At 41.1% G+C, this 19137-nt stretch overlaps 1 protein-coding gene across 8 annotated transcripts in view; it reads left to right on the top strand.

The window, feature by feature from the left end:
• Positions 1-19137, top strand: part of LOC147018330 (guanine nucleotide-binding protein G(i) subunit alpha-1) — a 140678-nt gene that overhangs the window by 66547 nt on the left and 54994 nt on the right. For 4 of the 8 annotated variants that reach the window (XM_085897876.1, XM_085897877.1, XM_085897872.1 and 1 more), the window contains exon 3: positions 9803-9862. The exons of the other annotated variants lie outside the window; for them this stretch is intronic. In XM_085897876.1, the coding sequence (XP_085754002.1) occupies positions 9803-9862 (60 nt within the window). The remainder of the gene's footprint in view (positions 1-9802; positions 9863-19137) is intronic. 8 annotated transcript variants of the gene reach the window in all.

Below are 19137 nucleotides of genomic sequence, written 5' to 3'. Positions count from 1 at the left end.
TCCTGGCCTTGAATTTTTTTTTTTGCCTGAAAATGCCCTTATGTTTACCTCCACCACCGATGGTGAAGGAGGTGATGTTTTCACCCCTTCCTGTCTGTTTCTTTGTGTGCAGGATATCTCAAAAAGTTGTGGACTGATCTGGTTGAAATTTTGTGGACAGGTTCGATTATTTTGGACATAATTTTGTGGACATCATTGGAGATGGGGCTTGTGTGACAAGGACGAACTGATTAGATTTTGGTGAAGATCCGACTGCGATAATTTTTTCAAAGTGATTCTTCACCATTGGCGATAGGGTTAAACTAATGTATGGCACGATATCTCAAAAGGTTGTGGACGGATTCGGACGAAACTTGGTGGACATGTTAGGTGTGTGACTAGGAAGAATTGATTCAATTTTGATGAAGATCCGGATCTGGATACGAGAATTATTAAATTTCTTAACTGATTCTTCATCACTGAGAGATCGGGCTTAAAACGATATAGTGCTGTGTTGCACGATATTTCAAAAATGTATTGGGCCGATATGTTCTCGTGGATCAGGCATTACGTGGTGGAGGTATGTGCTCTACGGAGTACCCTTCCAGTTTTATACCTCTGTCTTTATTACCCTCGCCAGAGGAGAGGGTATTTCATTTGGTCTGTTTGTTTGTTTGTACAAAATCTGTTTGTTTTTTTTTTCCTGCAACCGCTTGTCGGATTGACACAAAATTTTCACCATTGGAGCAACTACTCATTGTAGAATGTTTTACTGACAATTATGATGTCATAGGTCGTATGGTGTGGCAACCGTGTCGGAAAAAAGGAAAAACTTTGGACCTCGGTATCTCTGAAAATTGAAACTTGGTACACATAGCAAGTAGTCATGGGGAATGTGTCACATTTAAAAAAAAAATTATGTCATAGGTGCCTTTGTTATGACATCATTGTATACGTAAACGCTACATCCGATCAGTATGGAAATTTTTGAGGGTCATCTTGGGATAAATTGGTCACAGAAAAATTGATGACATTCCGTCAAAAACCCTCCATCCATCCATCCATTGGGATCATACTCTGTGCAGAGCGTTGGTGCTGCCTAAGCAGTCTCCTTGGCTATTGGGCACAATCCTGGATGGGTCGCCACTCCGACACAGGGTACCAGCATGTTGGCACTCATAATGCCGACCTCTGAAGGATGACAGGCCGAGTTCACCCCACCTGGTATTAATTAAACAGCTGAGCGGGATTTGAACTCAGAACCTTAGGATCCCAAGCCCACCACCCTCACCATTAAGCCAACACCAGGCATGTCCAAAATCCTCGCCTTGTCACTAATGCTAGCATTAGCTGGTCATGTATTTCAGCAGCCGTATTTTCTTTTTCAAAAAAAAAACCTTTAAAAATGTTCTTCTGAAACAGCTGAACAGATCGAGGTGAAACTTTACAGCGATGACCATCCATCCATGAGGAACAAAACGTTCCCACCTATGACATCATAGGTCACATGGTCTGGCAGCCATATTAGATTGAAAGAAAATCTTTTTTTTTAATTCTCTGGAACCGCTTCATTGATCAACATGAAGCTTCACAATTATGATCTCGTCGTCATGTGGAATATACTTTTAAAGTTTCAACCTGCTCGGATGCATGGTCTGGCAGCCACAATTATTTATTTATTTTTAACCCGGGGCCTTTTTTTCATTATTATTTATTTTTTGAATAAGTCTCATTTGGCTGTGCCTGGATGGGTTTGAGGGTGGAGGAGGAGCTGCTGAAATGTGAGTCTTATCCAGGTTCCTCCTGATGACTTCATCTTTGCTTTTTGCTTGTTTGGGTTCCTTCTGATTGCTCCAATGCAGGACTGTACCTAGTTGGTCTTCCATTTGATTTGAATTGAATTTATTTTAATCCCATTCTAAATTCAATGTCATAATAATAATAATAATAAGCATCATGGGTCAGGGTCAGGGTCAGGTGTCCGATCAAAGCGGACGTCTTGGTATCCGGTCATCACTGCTGGCAGTTATAAAGTGTCTGTTCTCATTATGTCTCATTAATTACATCACACACCAGTACACAAACACCACACAAAATACACCACACAAAACAAGTGTTGGTGAAGGTCTGCAATCTCTGATTGCTCTTTTTCTTTTTGGTTTTGTTTTGTTTGGCTGACTCCAGTGCAGAGACCTTTGGATAACTCTGTGCTATAAACGTTACATATAACTCCAAGCCATTGTGTGTCATGTGGGCTATGTGGTCTGTCCTCCCGTTACCTTTGTGGTGAATGACAATACTTCAGTATACAAGGAGCTTTGTATTAAGTTTCACTGTTTTGTTGCGTTTGCTTTTATAACTTGTTTTAACCACAATGAGGGTTTTTGTCTCTCTTTTTTTTTTTTTGAGTTGTTTGTGGTTTGTAGAATAAATCCATCAATTGGGACCCTACTCTGTGTAGACCGTTGGTGCTTCCTAAGCAGTCTCCTTGGTTATTGGGTACAATCCTGTAAGGGGTCGCCACTCCGAGATATGATACCAGCAAGCTGGCACTCATTTAGCCGACCCCGGAAGAATGACAGGCAGTCAACCCCACCTGGTATTAATTCAACAGCTGAGTGGGATCCCAAGCCCACGACCCAAACCATTAAGTCAACATCAGGCATGTGGAATAAATCCTGCCAAATATAGAACTGTTAGTCACTCAAATGTGCTTTTAAAATTATTTTATTTATTTATTTTATTTTATTTTTTTGTCCTTGATTTTAGTCACTGCATGGTGTTGAGATGGCAAATAACGTTTGAGCTGTCTAATTTGGGTTCTCTCCCCGACACGACTACAAACTGTCGGATTGATGCTTCGCAGGCAGGGCATTACATCACAAAGTGTATTCTCCATCGGATGTACGTAAACCTGGATGTCACGTCTGCGAGCACTAGTTGGTGGACATTGTACATCCCACTATTAACTGCTGGTATCAGCTGGCAGACGTCTTTCGCAAAGCAAACGCGAGTTATCACTGCCACCCTGAGCTCATTCCTCTCTTGCTCATTAATATTGAAGTAGGTCTCTCTGCCTCGAATGAAAGGCCGATAATGGGTTTTTCTTTTGTCACCCATTCTCTGCTCTTTCGTATAGTATTTTGAACAATTTGAGTAAAACACACACAAGGAACTTTGGTGCAGGAGGAGGCCATGCCTGCACTGCACCAACCCCAGTATTGTCACCCATCGACATCGTCGTGATGTGCTCATTCTGCTGCTGCCACATTGTAAAGTTGTTTCTTTGTGATGGGCAGCGATTTTAACATCGAGTACAATTCGAGCCATTTATACATGTACTGTTTTTCCTGTATGCATTGCGTAAAAATTCTTACTCCGTACAAAGCATAAAAAAGTGGGACTGAGCGAACGTTTCCATTATAATGAAGGTGTATCCTTATACTGCAGTACGATTCGACGTTCCAGTTTGGCAAAAAATAGGGTGTTGCCTGTGATTGAGTCGGAAAGGAAAGGCCACTTGGCACATGGAGCGTCCAACAGATTGAATAGTGAGCTCGAATCGAGGAAGTTGAGGCCATCGTGAAGCTCAGGCAGGTTGACTTTGGCTATAGATAGAGTTGCACCCTTCACAAAGTGCCCTTCTCAAATGGGATAATTATTTGTTGTTGTTGCATATTTACCTCCACCCACCTTCGGTTAAGTTTTTTTTTTCCCCCCCTGTCTGTTTCTCTGTCTGTCTGTGAACAGGATATCTCAAAGTTGTGGATGGATTCGGCCGAAATTTGGGCACAGGTTGAGTGTGTGACAAGGATGAACTGATTAGATTTTGGTGAAGATCTGGATCAGGTTCCAGATACCACAATTTGTTAAGTGATTCTTCACCATTGAGAGATCGGGCCAAACAAATATATGACACGATATCTCAAAAGGTTATGAATGCATTCGGACAAAACTTGGTGGACAGGAGACAAAGACGAATCAATTGGATTTTGGTGAAGAACCAAATTCCTATGTTGTTGTTGTTGTTGTTGTTGTTGTTGTTGTTGTTCGTCTTTCGGCTGCTCCCGTTAGGGGTCGCCACAGCGGATCATCCATTATGATCCACATACTGATTTGGCATAGGTTTTACGCTGGATGCCCTTCCTGACGCAACCCTGGTCGCCTCTTACGACACAGGGATAAAGATTGGGTTTCGCCATGATTCCGCGCTGCCCTACACACTCTCATAGCGCGGCGCAGTGCAGAGCTCCCGTCCTTGAGCGATCCTCCAACCCAAGCCTCCGAGTAGCCGGATTACAGGCGCACGCCACTACGCCCGGTATCAAGAACCAAATTCCTACCTGGATCTGAACTTATTTTTTATATTACCTCCACAACCGAAGGTGAAGGACGTTATGTTTTCACCCTTTTCTGTCTGTCTGTCTGTTTGTCTGTTTGTCTGTTTGTGTACAGGATATCTCAAAAAGTTGTGGACCGATCCGGACGAAATTTTGTGGACAGGTTCGGTGTGTGACAAGGACGAACTGATTAGATTTTGTTGAAGATCCGGATCCGGATCCGACGACTATAATTTTTTAAAGTGATTCTTCACCATTGAGAAATCTGGCTAAAAAGAATATATAGCACAATGATCATCGTGGGGGCCAGGCGGTTGGTCCGTCTCGGCCAATCCAGCGACTTGGAAATTTTCGATTCAGGACGGCTCAAATGACTAAGGCCTAATGAGGGGGAGCGCCGTCCTGTTGAAAAATTATATCGGGTTTCAGGTCTTAAATCTGTGGGAAAGTGAATCCTTCCAACATTTTCATGTAAATTGTTGAGGTCACTATCATCCACAAAGAAAAACGGACCCAGCAAGCGGTCATGGAGAAGGCCACACCACACATTGACCTTTGGATTGTCGCGCATGTGTTCAATGATGATGTGGGGGTTTTCAGAGCCCCAGATCCTGACATTGTGCCGGTTGACCTTCCTCGAGACATGAAAGCAAGCTTCGTCTATGAACATGACCTTTTTCAGGATTCCTCGTCATTCTCTATGTGACTGAGCATTTTCAAGGCAAATGCCTTGCATTTGGGTCTGTCATTTGGTTTGAGTTCCTGCAGAATCTGCACCTTGTAGGCATAAAGCTTCAGTCTTTCATGCAAAAGAAATGGAGTAAAAACTAAATACTCCCTTCGGTACCCGGCAATGATGCAATGCCTGGGTATGGAATTGGGAAGGAGCGGTGTACAAAAAGCTGCTTTGAGCTTCTCTGCTGTACATTTGGGATAGCACTTGCAGGTGTATTTGTCGGCTCTCTATTGAGAGAAATACATGAACCACTTGCGCTACGAGTTCGATATCGGACAAGGAGTATGGGAGTTTTGAACATCTGTTTTCAATACCGTTCCCCTATTCCTCTTACAATTTCCCAACTATCTTTTTCCATTCTCATGCATTTCCCCACCTGCTGCCCGTCTTCATCGTTTCTTTCAACAATAATGCCTGAACGCATGCAACACGTTTCTTCCTTTTGTCTGTATTCGAGCCAAGGTGTGTATCTCACCTGGTACCATTATAAAGTAATTTTTCAATGCTTCCAAACTTTCATACCCGTGGCAAACTCTGTTGCTTCTCTTTTATGTGATGCGTTCACCACAAACACCTCTGTGTTTCCTCAGCCTTTCAATGCCCTTTCCTTTGGCCTTCACTAGGCAGGACCCACCCCTCCAACTCGGGCTTAGCCCTTCCTGGCCACCAATCTCACGTGTCCTTTGTTTGCAGAGCCTCCGGTTTCCGTTTCTGCCTTTTCCTTGCATTGGCGCTGGCCTTCCCTACACAATGGCCTGCCTGCCCACCGATGCACCACATTCCTAAGAGCTATGGTAACAACCATCGGTAAAACACAAGCAATTTAGCAAGATGTTTTTTTTCACTATATCGTGTTCATTCTTTTTTTTTTTTTAAACAAAAACGTATCTTTTGACCAAATTGTATGGTCTTCATTTGTCTTTGCTTAACGAAGCTCGTGTCAGAGAGATACAAATGAGGCACACTGTCGAGTAAAAAACAGTTTTGTTTCCCCCTTTTCACTGCAATAATACAATTCAATTTTAATGAGTCATTCCGTTTGTGCTTCAAACTCATCCTCTTGCAGTCATCCATCTCAGTTCCTGTTAAAATTGCTGATTTGCTGGGTTCCTCATCTTTTTCTGGTAAAATACATTGGTTCCTTTCCTCAGGGAGCACAAAACTAAGTACGTGCTTGATTCTCTGGCAATGATGCATTTTCACAACGCGCAACGTGCACATGAAAGCGATACAGAAAAGAAATGAATGATTAAAAACGTTTTGTTTTGAAAATAAATTTCACATGCATTTCGACCAATCCGGACCAACATGTGACTGACTTTTGAAGCCTTGGCTATTTATGGAAATGGAGGAAGGGAGTACAGTAGTTTATTGTTCCTGAAAGATTGCATTGAAACGTGGTTTCTCCAATCTGATCTATCCCATTAGATTGAAGATGGTTGGGGGCACCATGTTGACGTTTCTATGGGCATATAGACCCAGCGGTGATCTCCCAGCCAGTTTAGAGCCAATGCCCACTGGCGGCCACTAGCAAATGGCCGGCAGCAAGTGCTGGCTTAATATCCCTCCGAAGGACAGTATACTCGTTGATACAAAGGCCTGAATGCTGGGCGGCAGGATGAAGGTCTCGACGGTCAAATCGGAAATTAAACTCAGATAAAACACTCAAAGGCAAGTAAGCTATTTCTGAGCTATCCTGTCGGCCCGAAAAAAGTGGATTATCATTTCCCTTTCCAAACTTATCCAAGAGGAAAAGCAAGCTTGTTATATTTGGACTATATAGATTTCTGGCATCAAAAGGGGTGGGGAAGGTTATTCATATTAACTCAATTTACCTGATTGTGGTGTTTTCTTTCTGTTAACTGGAGTAATATAACGTCCAAATAGCAAGGTTTCTAATGGAATGTTATGGTTACTGGTTCGGTGCGAGGTTGATGGAAAATAGTCGATTTTTGTGTTTTTATCTCACGTGTCTTGAGATTGGTCATGAAAACTGTGAACATAGCTATAATGGCCATCACGTGAACCATATACACACTACATAGACAACAATTGAAAAAAAGATTGTGTTCTCACATGTTGGCCTGGCACAGGCCTTGATGGATTCTTTTGTGCATTGTGGCATTGACTGCATTTATAGATGACTTTTGCTTCTTCTGTTTTTCCTTTTTTTTCATTATTCAACAAAAGTCAGTGACTTATTGGCAATGAGCTCACCGGGAGAGATTTAAATTCACTTATTCGACATATAGTGCATGCACGACGCATATTCTTTGTCCCACCATGAGGACGTGTTGGAAAATCCTCCAATATATTGAAGAGATGTAGTCTCCAGAGCTCCTGGGTCTCATTATCAGCTATAATCTGTCTTTGACAGATCATATCTCCAAGCTGGCTTCCAAATATGGCTGCCGCCTCAGAAGTCTCCACAAGGCCAAATCCTTGCTCCGCCATTCTCGGCTTATAACGGTGTGCAAAGCTTTCATCCAAAGTCTCGTGGAATATGGCTCCCCACTGTGGACTGGTGCTCCTGCTTCTCATCTTTTTTGCTACTCTTGCCTATTGTCTTGTATAATTTAGTCTTGTCCTCTCACCATTTTGTTCAGACCCTGCCCTTCAAAATTGCACACACTTCTACAAGAAACCCTTTCCTCTGTTGCCTTCCTCAGGTCGAAATGGAAAGCTCACTTTAATTCTTCTACATCCCTCTTATCTCTTCTGTTGAATCATCTTTATGGGTTTAGTCATCTTGAGCTCTTCCTTCCAGGATTTCAAGTCTGCTGCCCACCATCCCCTCAGTGTCTCTCTCAAATCCACTACTGAGATTTACAACACGAACTGAGGCCCTGTTCTTACCCTTATTCTAACATATCCTTTCCTTGTGCTGTGGTCCATCCATTTTTTGGCATCCTATTGTTTTGTCTTTGCCCCATTTTTACAGCGCGTGCGCTGTATACAATTGCACCGAGTTTGAAATGTCCCTGGCGTCGTCTACCATGTCTCGGGTGGGTCCGGTGTCCCCCCCACCTCCCCCCCCCCACGTGCCTCAAGACAGCCAATGACGGCCATCCGGTAGATGCAGTGCGTAACCTCGACGGAAATGGTGACAATTGACGGAAATACCCAAGTATTTCAATGGAAATTTGTGAAACTAATGTGTTATATATGTGAAAACCATTTAATCTATTGCTTGACGGAAAAAAACGAAGAAACGCTCCCCTCATGTACAAACGAACGAAAGACGTCATTTCCGTCCACCATGGCATTTCGCGCCGAACGCAGAAAGCTAAGTTCTTCTTATGCCATCATTCTCTTTAATATTAGCCATAAACAAGTGTTTCGTCATGCATTAGTAGTTGAAATTTACTTACAATCATTCTTTTGCAGCCTCCTGCCACGCTGTATCGAACGATTTCATTCCTTCTGTTATATATATATATATATATATATATATATATATATATATATATATATATATATATATATATATATATATATATATATATATATGTGCTTATCACAATAATAACAAGATTTTTACATTTCAAATATTAAGTACGCTTTTTAATTGTTTTTCAACTGAAAAAGCATAAATTGCATATTTTAACATTGTGTACTCATTTGATTCACCACACTCGCTGTATTGAAGGATTTCACTTGTTTTTGTTGATTCATTGGCCCCGTCATCAAAACTATATTGACATGACGCATGACTACTGCTTGAAAGACGACCTGATAGTCATTGTGCTTTTGTGATTGCAACAAATACAGTGGTTTGATGGTGTTGACTTGGTCACTATATTTCATGTCCTTCATGAGACCTGGTGTTTGCTTAACATTTAAGGTGGCTGGCTTCAGATCCTATAGTCTTGAGTTCAAGCCTCTGTGTGGCCGTTGAATTAACACCAGGTAAGGTTGACTCAGCCTGTCGTACAGCCTGCACGCAGAAAATGATGCAGCAAATCCGCCACAGGCTGCATACAAATAAATACAATAAGCCCTTCATACTTCATCAGTTTCTCCACCAGGACGAGCGACACCGTCCATCTTTAATGCAAGTCGTAGGATGATGGCTCATTTAATGTTAATGCAATTTTTTACTTTTGAAGAAGTAACATGTATGCTTCCAAGGAATATAAATCCATTACAAGGAACTTCAATACAGAAGGCCACAAGGTCCATCAAGCCTGCATAATTGTTGACACCCTATGGTTGGTTGTTTGTTTGTACTCTCCTTTTTAAATGCTGTTGGCCAAGCAAGGAAGCATCACATACCATTTTTATATTCTTTGGTATGACTCGACTGGGGTTTTAACCATCGACCTTCCACACCCAGAGCGGACAATCGAACCATTATGCCACCGAGTCTGGTTGTTGATACTTAATTGTTGCAGTTGTGCACTTCTTGGAAGGCTTAATCATAATTTGTGCTCATGTAGCACAGTATTCTCGAATTAAATAATTTATTGCTAGCATATTAAACTAATGTCAAGCGCATTTTACACTACAGGGTGGAATTGTGCACTTGTGAATACACAGGGTAAGTTTAAAATGATATTTACTATTAATCATGTGAGGGGGGAAGCTAAATTACACTCGGTATTTTTTTCCATCCATTAGTATTGATAAAAGTAGGTGTGTCTGTGTTTGTTTTTTTTTTCCTTTTTTTTTCCTGCCCCCCCCTCCTCCCCCATCCAGCATCCTACTTTATTATGTATCCACTGCCGCTGCTTGCTTGTATCAACAGGAAATGGCATGAACTCGACACCTCTCATCCATGGACATTTCTTGTATTTCCTATCTTTCCGTGAGTCCGGTTTACTTCCTGGTACACAACCATTATGGTTAACCATTTTGGAAATTGCAACTCTTTCGTCTAAATGTTGAAAATTATGTTGAAAAAATGTTGAATTACATTATAAATGTAATTCACTCTGTGGGATGTATATATGAATTTAAACCTGGTTTTATCTAGTACCTCCAATGTTTGAGCTGGACGAGTTGTATCAAGGGTCTCAAGGGCTTACTTTTGGGGGTTCTGGTAGGGCCAATGCAGCAGACAATTTGTCTGGTAATGGACATTTTACACTCTGTGGGATGTAAATATGATTTTAAAACTGGTTTTATCTTGTACCTCCAATGTTTGAGCTCGCCACTTTTTTGGGGGCCCTTGTTGGGGTTTCTGGGGGGCCTTTTTCAGTAGTAGGCATGTCTGTCACATGTGGTTTTGTTGTAAGGTTGGTCATATGCATCATATGGAAGTGATACCAACTGGTACTTCCAATGTTTGATCTAGCCAATTTTAAGGACCCCTTTGGAGGGTCACCAGGGTCCTTACGCAGAGGGTGGTACCCAGCAGAAATAACTTTCTATATGTCTTTTGATACTCCATTCATGCACCTGTGCTCAGATATTAATACCTCGTTCGTTTGAGCTCAGGGCTCCGGGCTCCCGGTCTATGACGCAAAGTTTTATTTTTTGATGACAGTTACCATATTTTCCGGTGTATAAACCTCACTTTTTTATCGGCAAAAAAGGTAAAAGTTGGGGGTGCACTTAATACACGGGTATAGAAAAAATTCGATCTTAAAAACGATCGATGCTGAATTTCAATTATATTCCAAATGAACACTATTTTAGCAGTTGGAACTGGTGTTAAGCTCAATTCTGCCATTTAAATTTTGAAAATCGGTTCAGGTTAAGAGTTTGTACAGCGTTTTATTAACCGTGTGTGGAAATTAAATAAAGTCACGTCCGGAAACATCTGGAGACGCCCGGAGTTTAGGTGCATGGTGCATATAGAGTGCCGTGGATCTGAAAACGCCATCAAACACAAAAGAAGAAGAACACCTGGTCTCGCATCAAAAGAAGAATTATTCACAATAGCTAGAATGTAATAACGCAGCACCCACCTCAAATAAGCTTGCACACAATGTGACAGTCAACACTACTGGTCACGAGAAGGACCGATTCACCGTCATGCTCACCCGCACCGCAAACAGTGCCAAGCTTCCTACGTATGTCATGTTGAAGAGGAAGACAATGCCCAAAGACAAGTTTCCAGTAGGCGTTATTGTTCGTGCGCAGCAGAAGGGGTGGATAGACGAGGGAGTGGTGTAGGACTGGGTGCGCATAGTCTGGAGTAGTAGGCCGGATGGCGGTCTCTCCCTATGACGGAGCATGCTAGTCCTGGATGCGTTCATGTGTCACAAGATCGACGACTTGAAAGCACTGCTCCAACGGACCAACACAGATTTCATCGTCATCCCAGGCGGGATGACATCGCTCATGCAGCCCCTCGATGTGTCCATCAACAAGCCGTTCAAGGATGGGCTATGTCGCTGCTGGTCTGACTGCATAATGAGTGGGGAAGACCTACACCAAGAGCGGGAGGATGAGAAAGGTCGACCTTCCCATGATATGCGGCTGGATCTGTGGTGCTTCGTTTCATTGTACATTATATCAAATGCACTGAATCACGTGTGCTGCAGATGGCTGCATGACGTCATCACGTGGACAGAGGAGTGCTTCGTGGCTGGAGTGATGGATTAAACGGATCGCTCTTGATGTTTCTTGGCATTGTGGCATTTCTCCTGCTTCCTTCATATTGCAGATTACAACAGGATCGTCAAGGTGTGGGAGGAGATACCGTCGGACATCATCAAGCGAACATTTCTGAAATGCTGCATCTCCAACAACACGGACGACACAGAGGGCGACATCATTTGGGAGGAGGAGGCTGCAAATGATGGTGACAGCGACAGGGACTTGGTCTACCCTGATTCGGACAAGGAGTTACGTGCTGTCTTTCATGAGGAAAGCATTGATGAGGATTTTGTCGGGTTGAACTGAAAAGCTTCATCAAACCCAAACGGCCCTTTTCAGTGCCACAAATCCACAAGAAATATGTATGATATCGGTATGAATCCATTTTCTTCCTTTTTCTCGTGACAAAAAAAATCCTCTTTATGATCTATTAAAAAAAAAAAAAAATAATAATAACTTTTTGGTGTCCTCTCCTCTCTCTTCAACTTCTTGAAAATGAGAATAAGACTTAGACGAAATTAAGCGGACATGGGAGTAAGCATGTTGATAACACCGTCACTTTGTTCCATCCAAAGTTAATGTACAAACGTATTTCGATCGAGATCAGAAAATATAATGATCAATGTATTCATTTATTTTGAGTGTGAAAAACGGGTGCAGTTAATACACGGCAGCAGTTTAAACACTGGATAATATGGTATTAAAAATAGGGAAATTTAGCAGTGCATCTATATTTCTGATATGTTCATGAAAAAGTCAATGAAGAGAGTGTAGAGAGCATTTCAGAGATGATTCCCAGCATATCCTGTGCCTGCTTACAAAACAATAAAGGCATTAGAGCGAAAGATGAAAGATACTGGCTCATTACAAAACACAAATTAGGGCTGTTCAGGTGGCATGTTATGTCGTATTCATGTCCCAGGGGATATTGAAGCTAGATGGAAACATGAAGAGAAGTCCATGCAAATCAACAGGACGACTCTCAGCTGAAACGGGAATCGGTCGCACATCAGTGCGATGAATACTGAAAGAAGACATTTGGCTTTTTCCGAACAAAACTCTGCTTATCCAGGCACTTAATGAAAATTATAATAGAAGATTATATGAATTTTGTAACCGCTTTTCTGAAGCACTTTTGAAAATGAAGACTTCAGTGTTGATACCATTTTCTCTGGTTGATGCCATATTTGCATGAATGGGATGATGAATAAACAGAATTGAGCATATTGGGGATTGGAAATGCCACAAGAACCTGAAGCATCACTTCACTCTGAAAAATCACCGTTTGGTGTGGATTGAGTTTGTCATGAATCTACGGTCCCTACTTTTTTTTGAAGACCCTAATACTGAAACTCCAATAACTGTGACATCAGATTGTTATCTTCACATCCTGAAGACTTACCCATATAACATGGTGAGAAATAATAAAAATCAACAAGATGGAGCCACATCCTCACACCTCTCATGAATGTCTAGCTTGGTTGAGGGAGAAATTTCCTAATCGTCTTATCGGTCACAAAACTGAATTCTCATGGCCCCCAGATCCCCTGACTTGACAGCACTGGATTATATTTTATGGGGATTTGTCAAAGGGAGAGTGTTTCAGTTGAAACCAACCAAAATTACTGATTTGAAAGATGTCGTTTTTCAGATTATCTTGGGAGTTCCGCAACATTCCCTTCAGAAAGTTATGCGTATCCTGTTGCTGCATATAAGACTAGAAGGGCACTTAGTAGAGCACATACCTCTGCTGCGCAATGCCTGATCCAATAGAATATATCAGGCCCAATAAATTATTGAAATATCAGGCAAAATATTGTTTTTAGCCCCATCTCTCAATGGCGAAGAATCACTTTTAAAAAATATATATATTTCTCGTATCAACTTCCTAATTCGGATCTTCACCAAGCTGTTCACAAAATGGACGTTTCGTCCGAAGCTGTCCACAAAATTATGAGATATGCTGTATACTGTAGTTTTTGGCCCAATCTCTCAATGGTGAAGAATCACTAAAAATTTTTTCTAAAAACAGCCATGATATGATGATGGTGCCTTAGTGACATGTAGCAGGTTCGATTGTAGTTATTCCGATGTCAGTTTTTTCACACAATATGTCGTGTTTCAGTCATCATTACAAATTTTTGTTTTTCATTGCAGCAATATATGTCACAAGCGAATCCACTCAGCCATCTGCTGTGAAGAGCAGTTCGACTTGTACTTCAGTCGCGTACATGCATGCCTAGTTATAGTCAATCTCATCATGCACTCCCAAAGTGCTGTCATATTGTTTAAGAAGAAGAGCTATCTACCTTGTAAGTCAACTCGAAAAAGCGAAAAAATCTCTCAGTAATTGTCAACTGTTTGACAATCGAAGGAAGCAGCCACAGACAACAACTATGAGCAGCTCCTACTAATCGCAGGTAAATACTGCATTGCCATAGAGGTTAGATACCACCACTCCTGTTACTTTTGGGACTACACGAGGTACATCGATCAGTCAAGTGTTGGCACCGAGTGAAGAAACAGCAGCAGACACGCATTACTAAAATCTTCCAAACAATCTTATAGCACCTTCAAAGATTAATTGTCCAGAAATAAATATTTAGGCTTACGACAAATACTTACTATGTTGATTTTTTTTTGTTTTTTTTTACTCAAATTTCTCATGAATGTGCAACATTGGGAAGTGGGAACATGACAAACATTGCTTGGCATTCCAACACTATATTCCTGCCAAATATGAAGAAATTTCCACGTGTGGACTGGATAACTCGAAAACTAAAGTCATTTGAGCCTCTTGGCCCACAGACCATTATACGAGGTCTGATCAAAAGATTCCGGTACTAAATTAGTTTTTACAAATCTGAAGGACAACACGGTTAATCAAATGTGCCTCCTTCAAAGTGGTCTCCTCCTGATTGAACACAATGATTCCAGTGATCCTGCCATTTTTGAAGCATCTCTGGTACTCTTCTTTTGTGATGGCTTTCAGTTCCTGGGTCGCATTCTGAATGATGTTTGGCATATCCTGAAATCACTTTCCTTTTAGTGTGCATTTTAGTTGGCAGAACAGAAAAAATTCAATTTTTGTCAAATATGGTGGGTGGGAAAAAAGTGGAATTTTATGCTCGGCCAAAATTTCTTGTGTGGTGAGTACTGAACGTGCCGGTGCGTTGTTGTGATGCAATATCCACAAACCTGACTCCCATTTTTTAACCACTATTTTTCAAGCCGCTTCTGTTGAACTGTATCACTTTGGCATATCGTGCACCTGTCTTGCTTTCTTTGGTCGAGGTGACAACAGAGTCTTTCACTGAGATGACTGACGCTTAATCTCGTGATCATAGCCATAAACCCAAGTCTTGTCAGCTGTAATGATGCTGGGCAGAAAATTTTCATCATTCCCTGCATGATGAATGAGTTCCTGAGACACTGTGAAGCAATGTTCCTTCTATTCCAGAGTGAGAACCCGGACAAACTTTTCCGAGACCCGCCTCATTCCCAAATCTTGAGTCATAATTGTTTCACATGTGCCGTGGGAGATGCCAACTTCTTCGGCCATTTCACAAATTGTCATTCTCGTGTGGTGAGTACTGAACGTGCCGGTGCGTTGTTGTGATGCAATATCCACAAACCTGACTCCCATTTTTTAACCACTATTTTTCTGTTACCAGGAATCATGTCATGAACACAAGCGACTGATTCCTCACTGTGCGAGGTTGATGGATGGCCAGAGTGTGGATCATCATCGACAGAAGTTCAGCCACTTTTAAACCAAGCAAACTACTCAAATGTTTTCGAACGGCTGACAGCTTCATCCTCAAATGCAGTTTTTAACATTTCAGAGGTTCATTTCATCAAATTTGATACATGCAAGTTGCTCCTTCAAGTCAGACATTTTACAACATGACAGAAAAAACAGGAGCAATACCCCTGGGTGCTCACCTGGTATTGGCTGGATAAGATAACCAGGGAACCACTGGTAGGTATGGATGACCCACAAAATATATAATGGAGAACAAAGTAAATACCTCTGGGTTTTATTTTAATGCCATGAACAAACTTTGGTAAATTACAGCTGATAAAAGTTGTGATCAAGTTTCATGGAAATTGTGTGTCATTTCAGAGAAGAAAGGAAATACATATTTTAGGGGCAACCCCCATGTAAAATCCCTGAGACCCCAATTTTTAAAAAATGTCATGAACAAACTTTAGTACATCACTGGTGATGAAGGCAGTGGTCACGTTTCATCGGAATTGTGTGTCGTTTCTCAGAAGAAAGCAATACTATTTTGGGGGGCAACCCCCACGTCGACTCCTTTGGACCTCGATTTTTTTAATGGCTTGAACAAACTTTGGTACATCACAGGTGATGAAGGTTGTGGTCAAGTTTCATCAAAATTGTATGTGTAATTTCAGAGAAGAAGTTGAAAGTATTTGTTGACGGACGGACTGATGGACGATGAGCCATCTCATAAGCTCCCCAGAACTATGTTCCAGGTGAGCTAATAAACATGTCTGTACAAAACAGCGTGTCACTCAATACTGAGACAAGATGGTGGCTTCCTGTCAGAGATTTGATATAAACAAGTGTTGTCCACAATACTACTTCTTTACTATTTCTCGATATAGTATACTTCATTTCCCGAGAATAAGTTGAGGCCTGAAACTTTTTGATCAGACCTCATATCTATGGCATTTACTTTTACTTTCAACTCTGACTTTTATTCTTTTCGGCCCATTTGAAAGTAATCTTCCGTCAAAGCATTTGCCATCCCAGATGATGTCATAATATACTGGTGGGTCACAATGTTTTTTTCTTTTTTGTTCATCACCTGATTGTTGTTCTCTGACCCTTCCTCTCCTATTAAATCCCATACCATCCCATCACCCATTCTTGATGAGTATATCAGCTATTCTTTATTAAAGAATAGCTTTCTCATCTTTTACTATTTATACAGTGATTAGCAGGTCCTGTTGATGATCAAAATGTTGGTATGTAACCATTATCACGTCTCTCCTGTAACAATTTTGCTAATTGAAGGGACAAAGCCATCATTGTGGCTTTGTTTTGTTTGACGAATTTTCTTGATGAGCAGACAGAGATATGAAAGTGTACTTTTATGTTAAAGCCTTCCGTTTTTACTGTCAACAGATTCAGGAACAATTGCCCACAGGGCATTTTCTGTGTAGCTCAGGCAAACAGCTGATATAATTGATGCAGCCATTCATTATTACCCTCACCGAAGGAGAGGGTATTGCGTTTGAGTCTGTTTATTTGTTTGTTTGTCTGCACAGAACTTTAGTGTTTTTCTCCGCAACCGCTTGTTGGATTGAGATGAAATTTTCACCATTGGTGCGATTACTCATGTGGAATGTTTTAATGATAATTATGACGTCATAGGTCATGTGGTGTGGCAGCCATGTTGGAAAAATGGAAAAACTTTGGACCTCTATCTCTGAAATCGCACCAAGGAAAAAATTAAAACTTGGCACATTGCAAGTACTCCTCATGGGGAATGTGTGAATTTTTTTATTTTTTTTTACGATGTCATAGGTGCCTTCGTTATGATGTCATAGTTGCATATGTAGAACGCTACATCTGATCAGTATGAACATTTTTGAGGGCCAGCTAAGGATAAAATGGTCCACTGAAAAAAATTTCATGATGTTATCCGTCACGTGATTCAGCCACAGCCATATTGGATTGAAGAAAACGATTAAATAATGTTTTCTCTGGAACCACTTCATCAATTGATGTGAAACCACATTTATGATCTAGTTATGATGCGGAATACATGTTTTAAATTTCAACTTGAGCAGATGCATGGTCTGGCAGCCAGAATTATTTAATTTTTTGATGTGGGTTCTTTTTTAAAAATTATTGTTACTTTTTTTTTTGAATAAGACTCACTTGGCTGTGCCTGGATGGGTTTGAGGGTAGAGGAGTAGCAGCTGAAATGTGAATCCTCTCCAGGTTCCTGATGACTTTATCTATGCTTTTTGCTTGTTTGGGTTCCTTCTGATTACTCCAGTGCAGGACTGTACCTATTTGGTCTTTCATTTTATTTGAATGGAATTCATTTTAATCCCATTCTAAATTCAATTGAACAAGTAATAATAATAATTAAAATGTTGGGTCAGGGTCAGGTGTCCGATCAAAGCGGGGTTGCATCAAAGCGGGACGTCTTGGTACCTGCTTATCACTGCCAGCAGTTATATAGTGACAGTTCTAATTATGTCTCTTATTAATTACTTAACACACCAGTACACAAACACCACACAACACACCACACAAAAGAAGTCCTGGTGAGGGACTGCAATCTCTGATTGCTCTTTTTCTTGTTTAATTTGAAAACTCTAGGAATAATTGTGGTGTCGGCCTTTAACCCCATTTACTTGCCCGATTGATTTCATGTAGTGATTTGGTTCCTGAGTGAAACCGTCCCCCCTTCCTTTGTGGTTTTGACTTTGTTGGTCTGCCTTTTTTTTTTCCTCATCTTTCATTTTGCAATGGTATCTTGGTGTTGGCTTAGTGGTTAGGGTGGTGGCTTGGGATCATGGGGTCCTGAGTTCAAGCCCCGTTGGCCGCTGAATTTACACCAGGAGGTTGACTCAGCCTGTCATCCTTCCGAGGTCTGCGAAATGAGTACCAGTGTCCTGGTCCCGGTGTATGCCCCGGTTAGAATAGGTGTACCATATCCCTGTGTGTCGTAAGAGGCACCTAGGGTTGGCGTCAGGAAGGGCATCCGGCCATAAAACATTGCCTCAAGAAAAGCTAACCCCTGCTCAGCAGGGAAAAATGGCTGTAAAAACGGCTGTTTTTTTCATTTTGCAATAGCTGCAGTCATTGCAGATACTGTATCGACAAATACTCCCTGATCATTATTCCTTTCCAAACTCAATATATTGGTGACGTAGCATTCGTGAATCTCGTATTGTGTTCAACCAGCATTGGCCATTATGTTTTCCTTATTTTCTTCTCATTCCTCATTTATGCTCACGTTAGCATCGGGCAACTTCTTAACTGACTTTGTTACACATGCAATGTTTGATTTCCCCATGATCTAATTATTAGGTGAGGGCTAGAGCAAATCTTTCATCAACTATGACATCACAAATAATTAATAGACCATCTTTTTGGGAATCCTGAATTTTACTCTTTTCATAAAAATGAACAGCTATGTAATTACATTTCTGCTGTTGCATACAGGATGTTCTAAAATGTTAATTTGGAATGAGTATTCTGGACGGAGGCAATTAACTATTCATTGATGTCTTGGGTGACCCAGAATAGAACACAAGGCAACTCCCATGTTAAGTGTATTGCATTTTAGAGACAATTTTCAGGAATTAACAGTTAAATTCCCCCATATAAAGAGGAAGTTGAACTATTTTTGCGATGAATATATCTCAGGAATATTTTTGCTCTGAATACATACCTTTTTGACTGATGTCAAAACAATTTCAATGGATGATAGTCTCCCTTTTCTGATCTCCTCCACTTTTTTAATGACATGCGTGTTACATTTCAGG

Source organism: Eptatretus burgeri, chromosome 10, assembly GCF_056783735.1.
Source record: "Eptatretus burgeri isolate ZD-2024b chromosome 10, Ebu_testis_v1, whole genome shotgun sequence".
NCBI classification, from domain to species: domain Eukaryota; kingdom Metazoa; phylum Chordata; class Myxini; order Myxiniformes; family Myxinidae; genus Eptatretus; species Eptatretus burgeri.
This window is presented reverse-complemented; position numbering and strand designations above follow the sequence as displayed.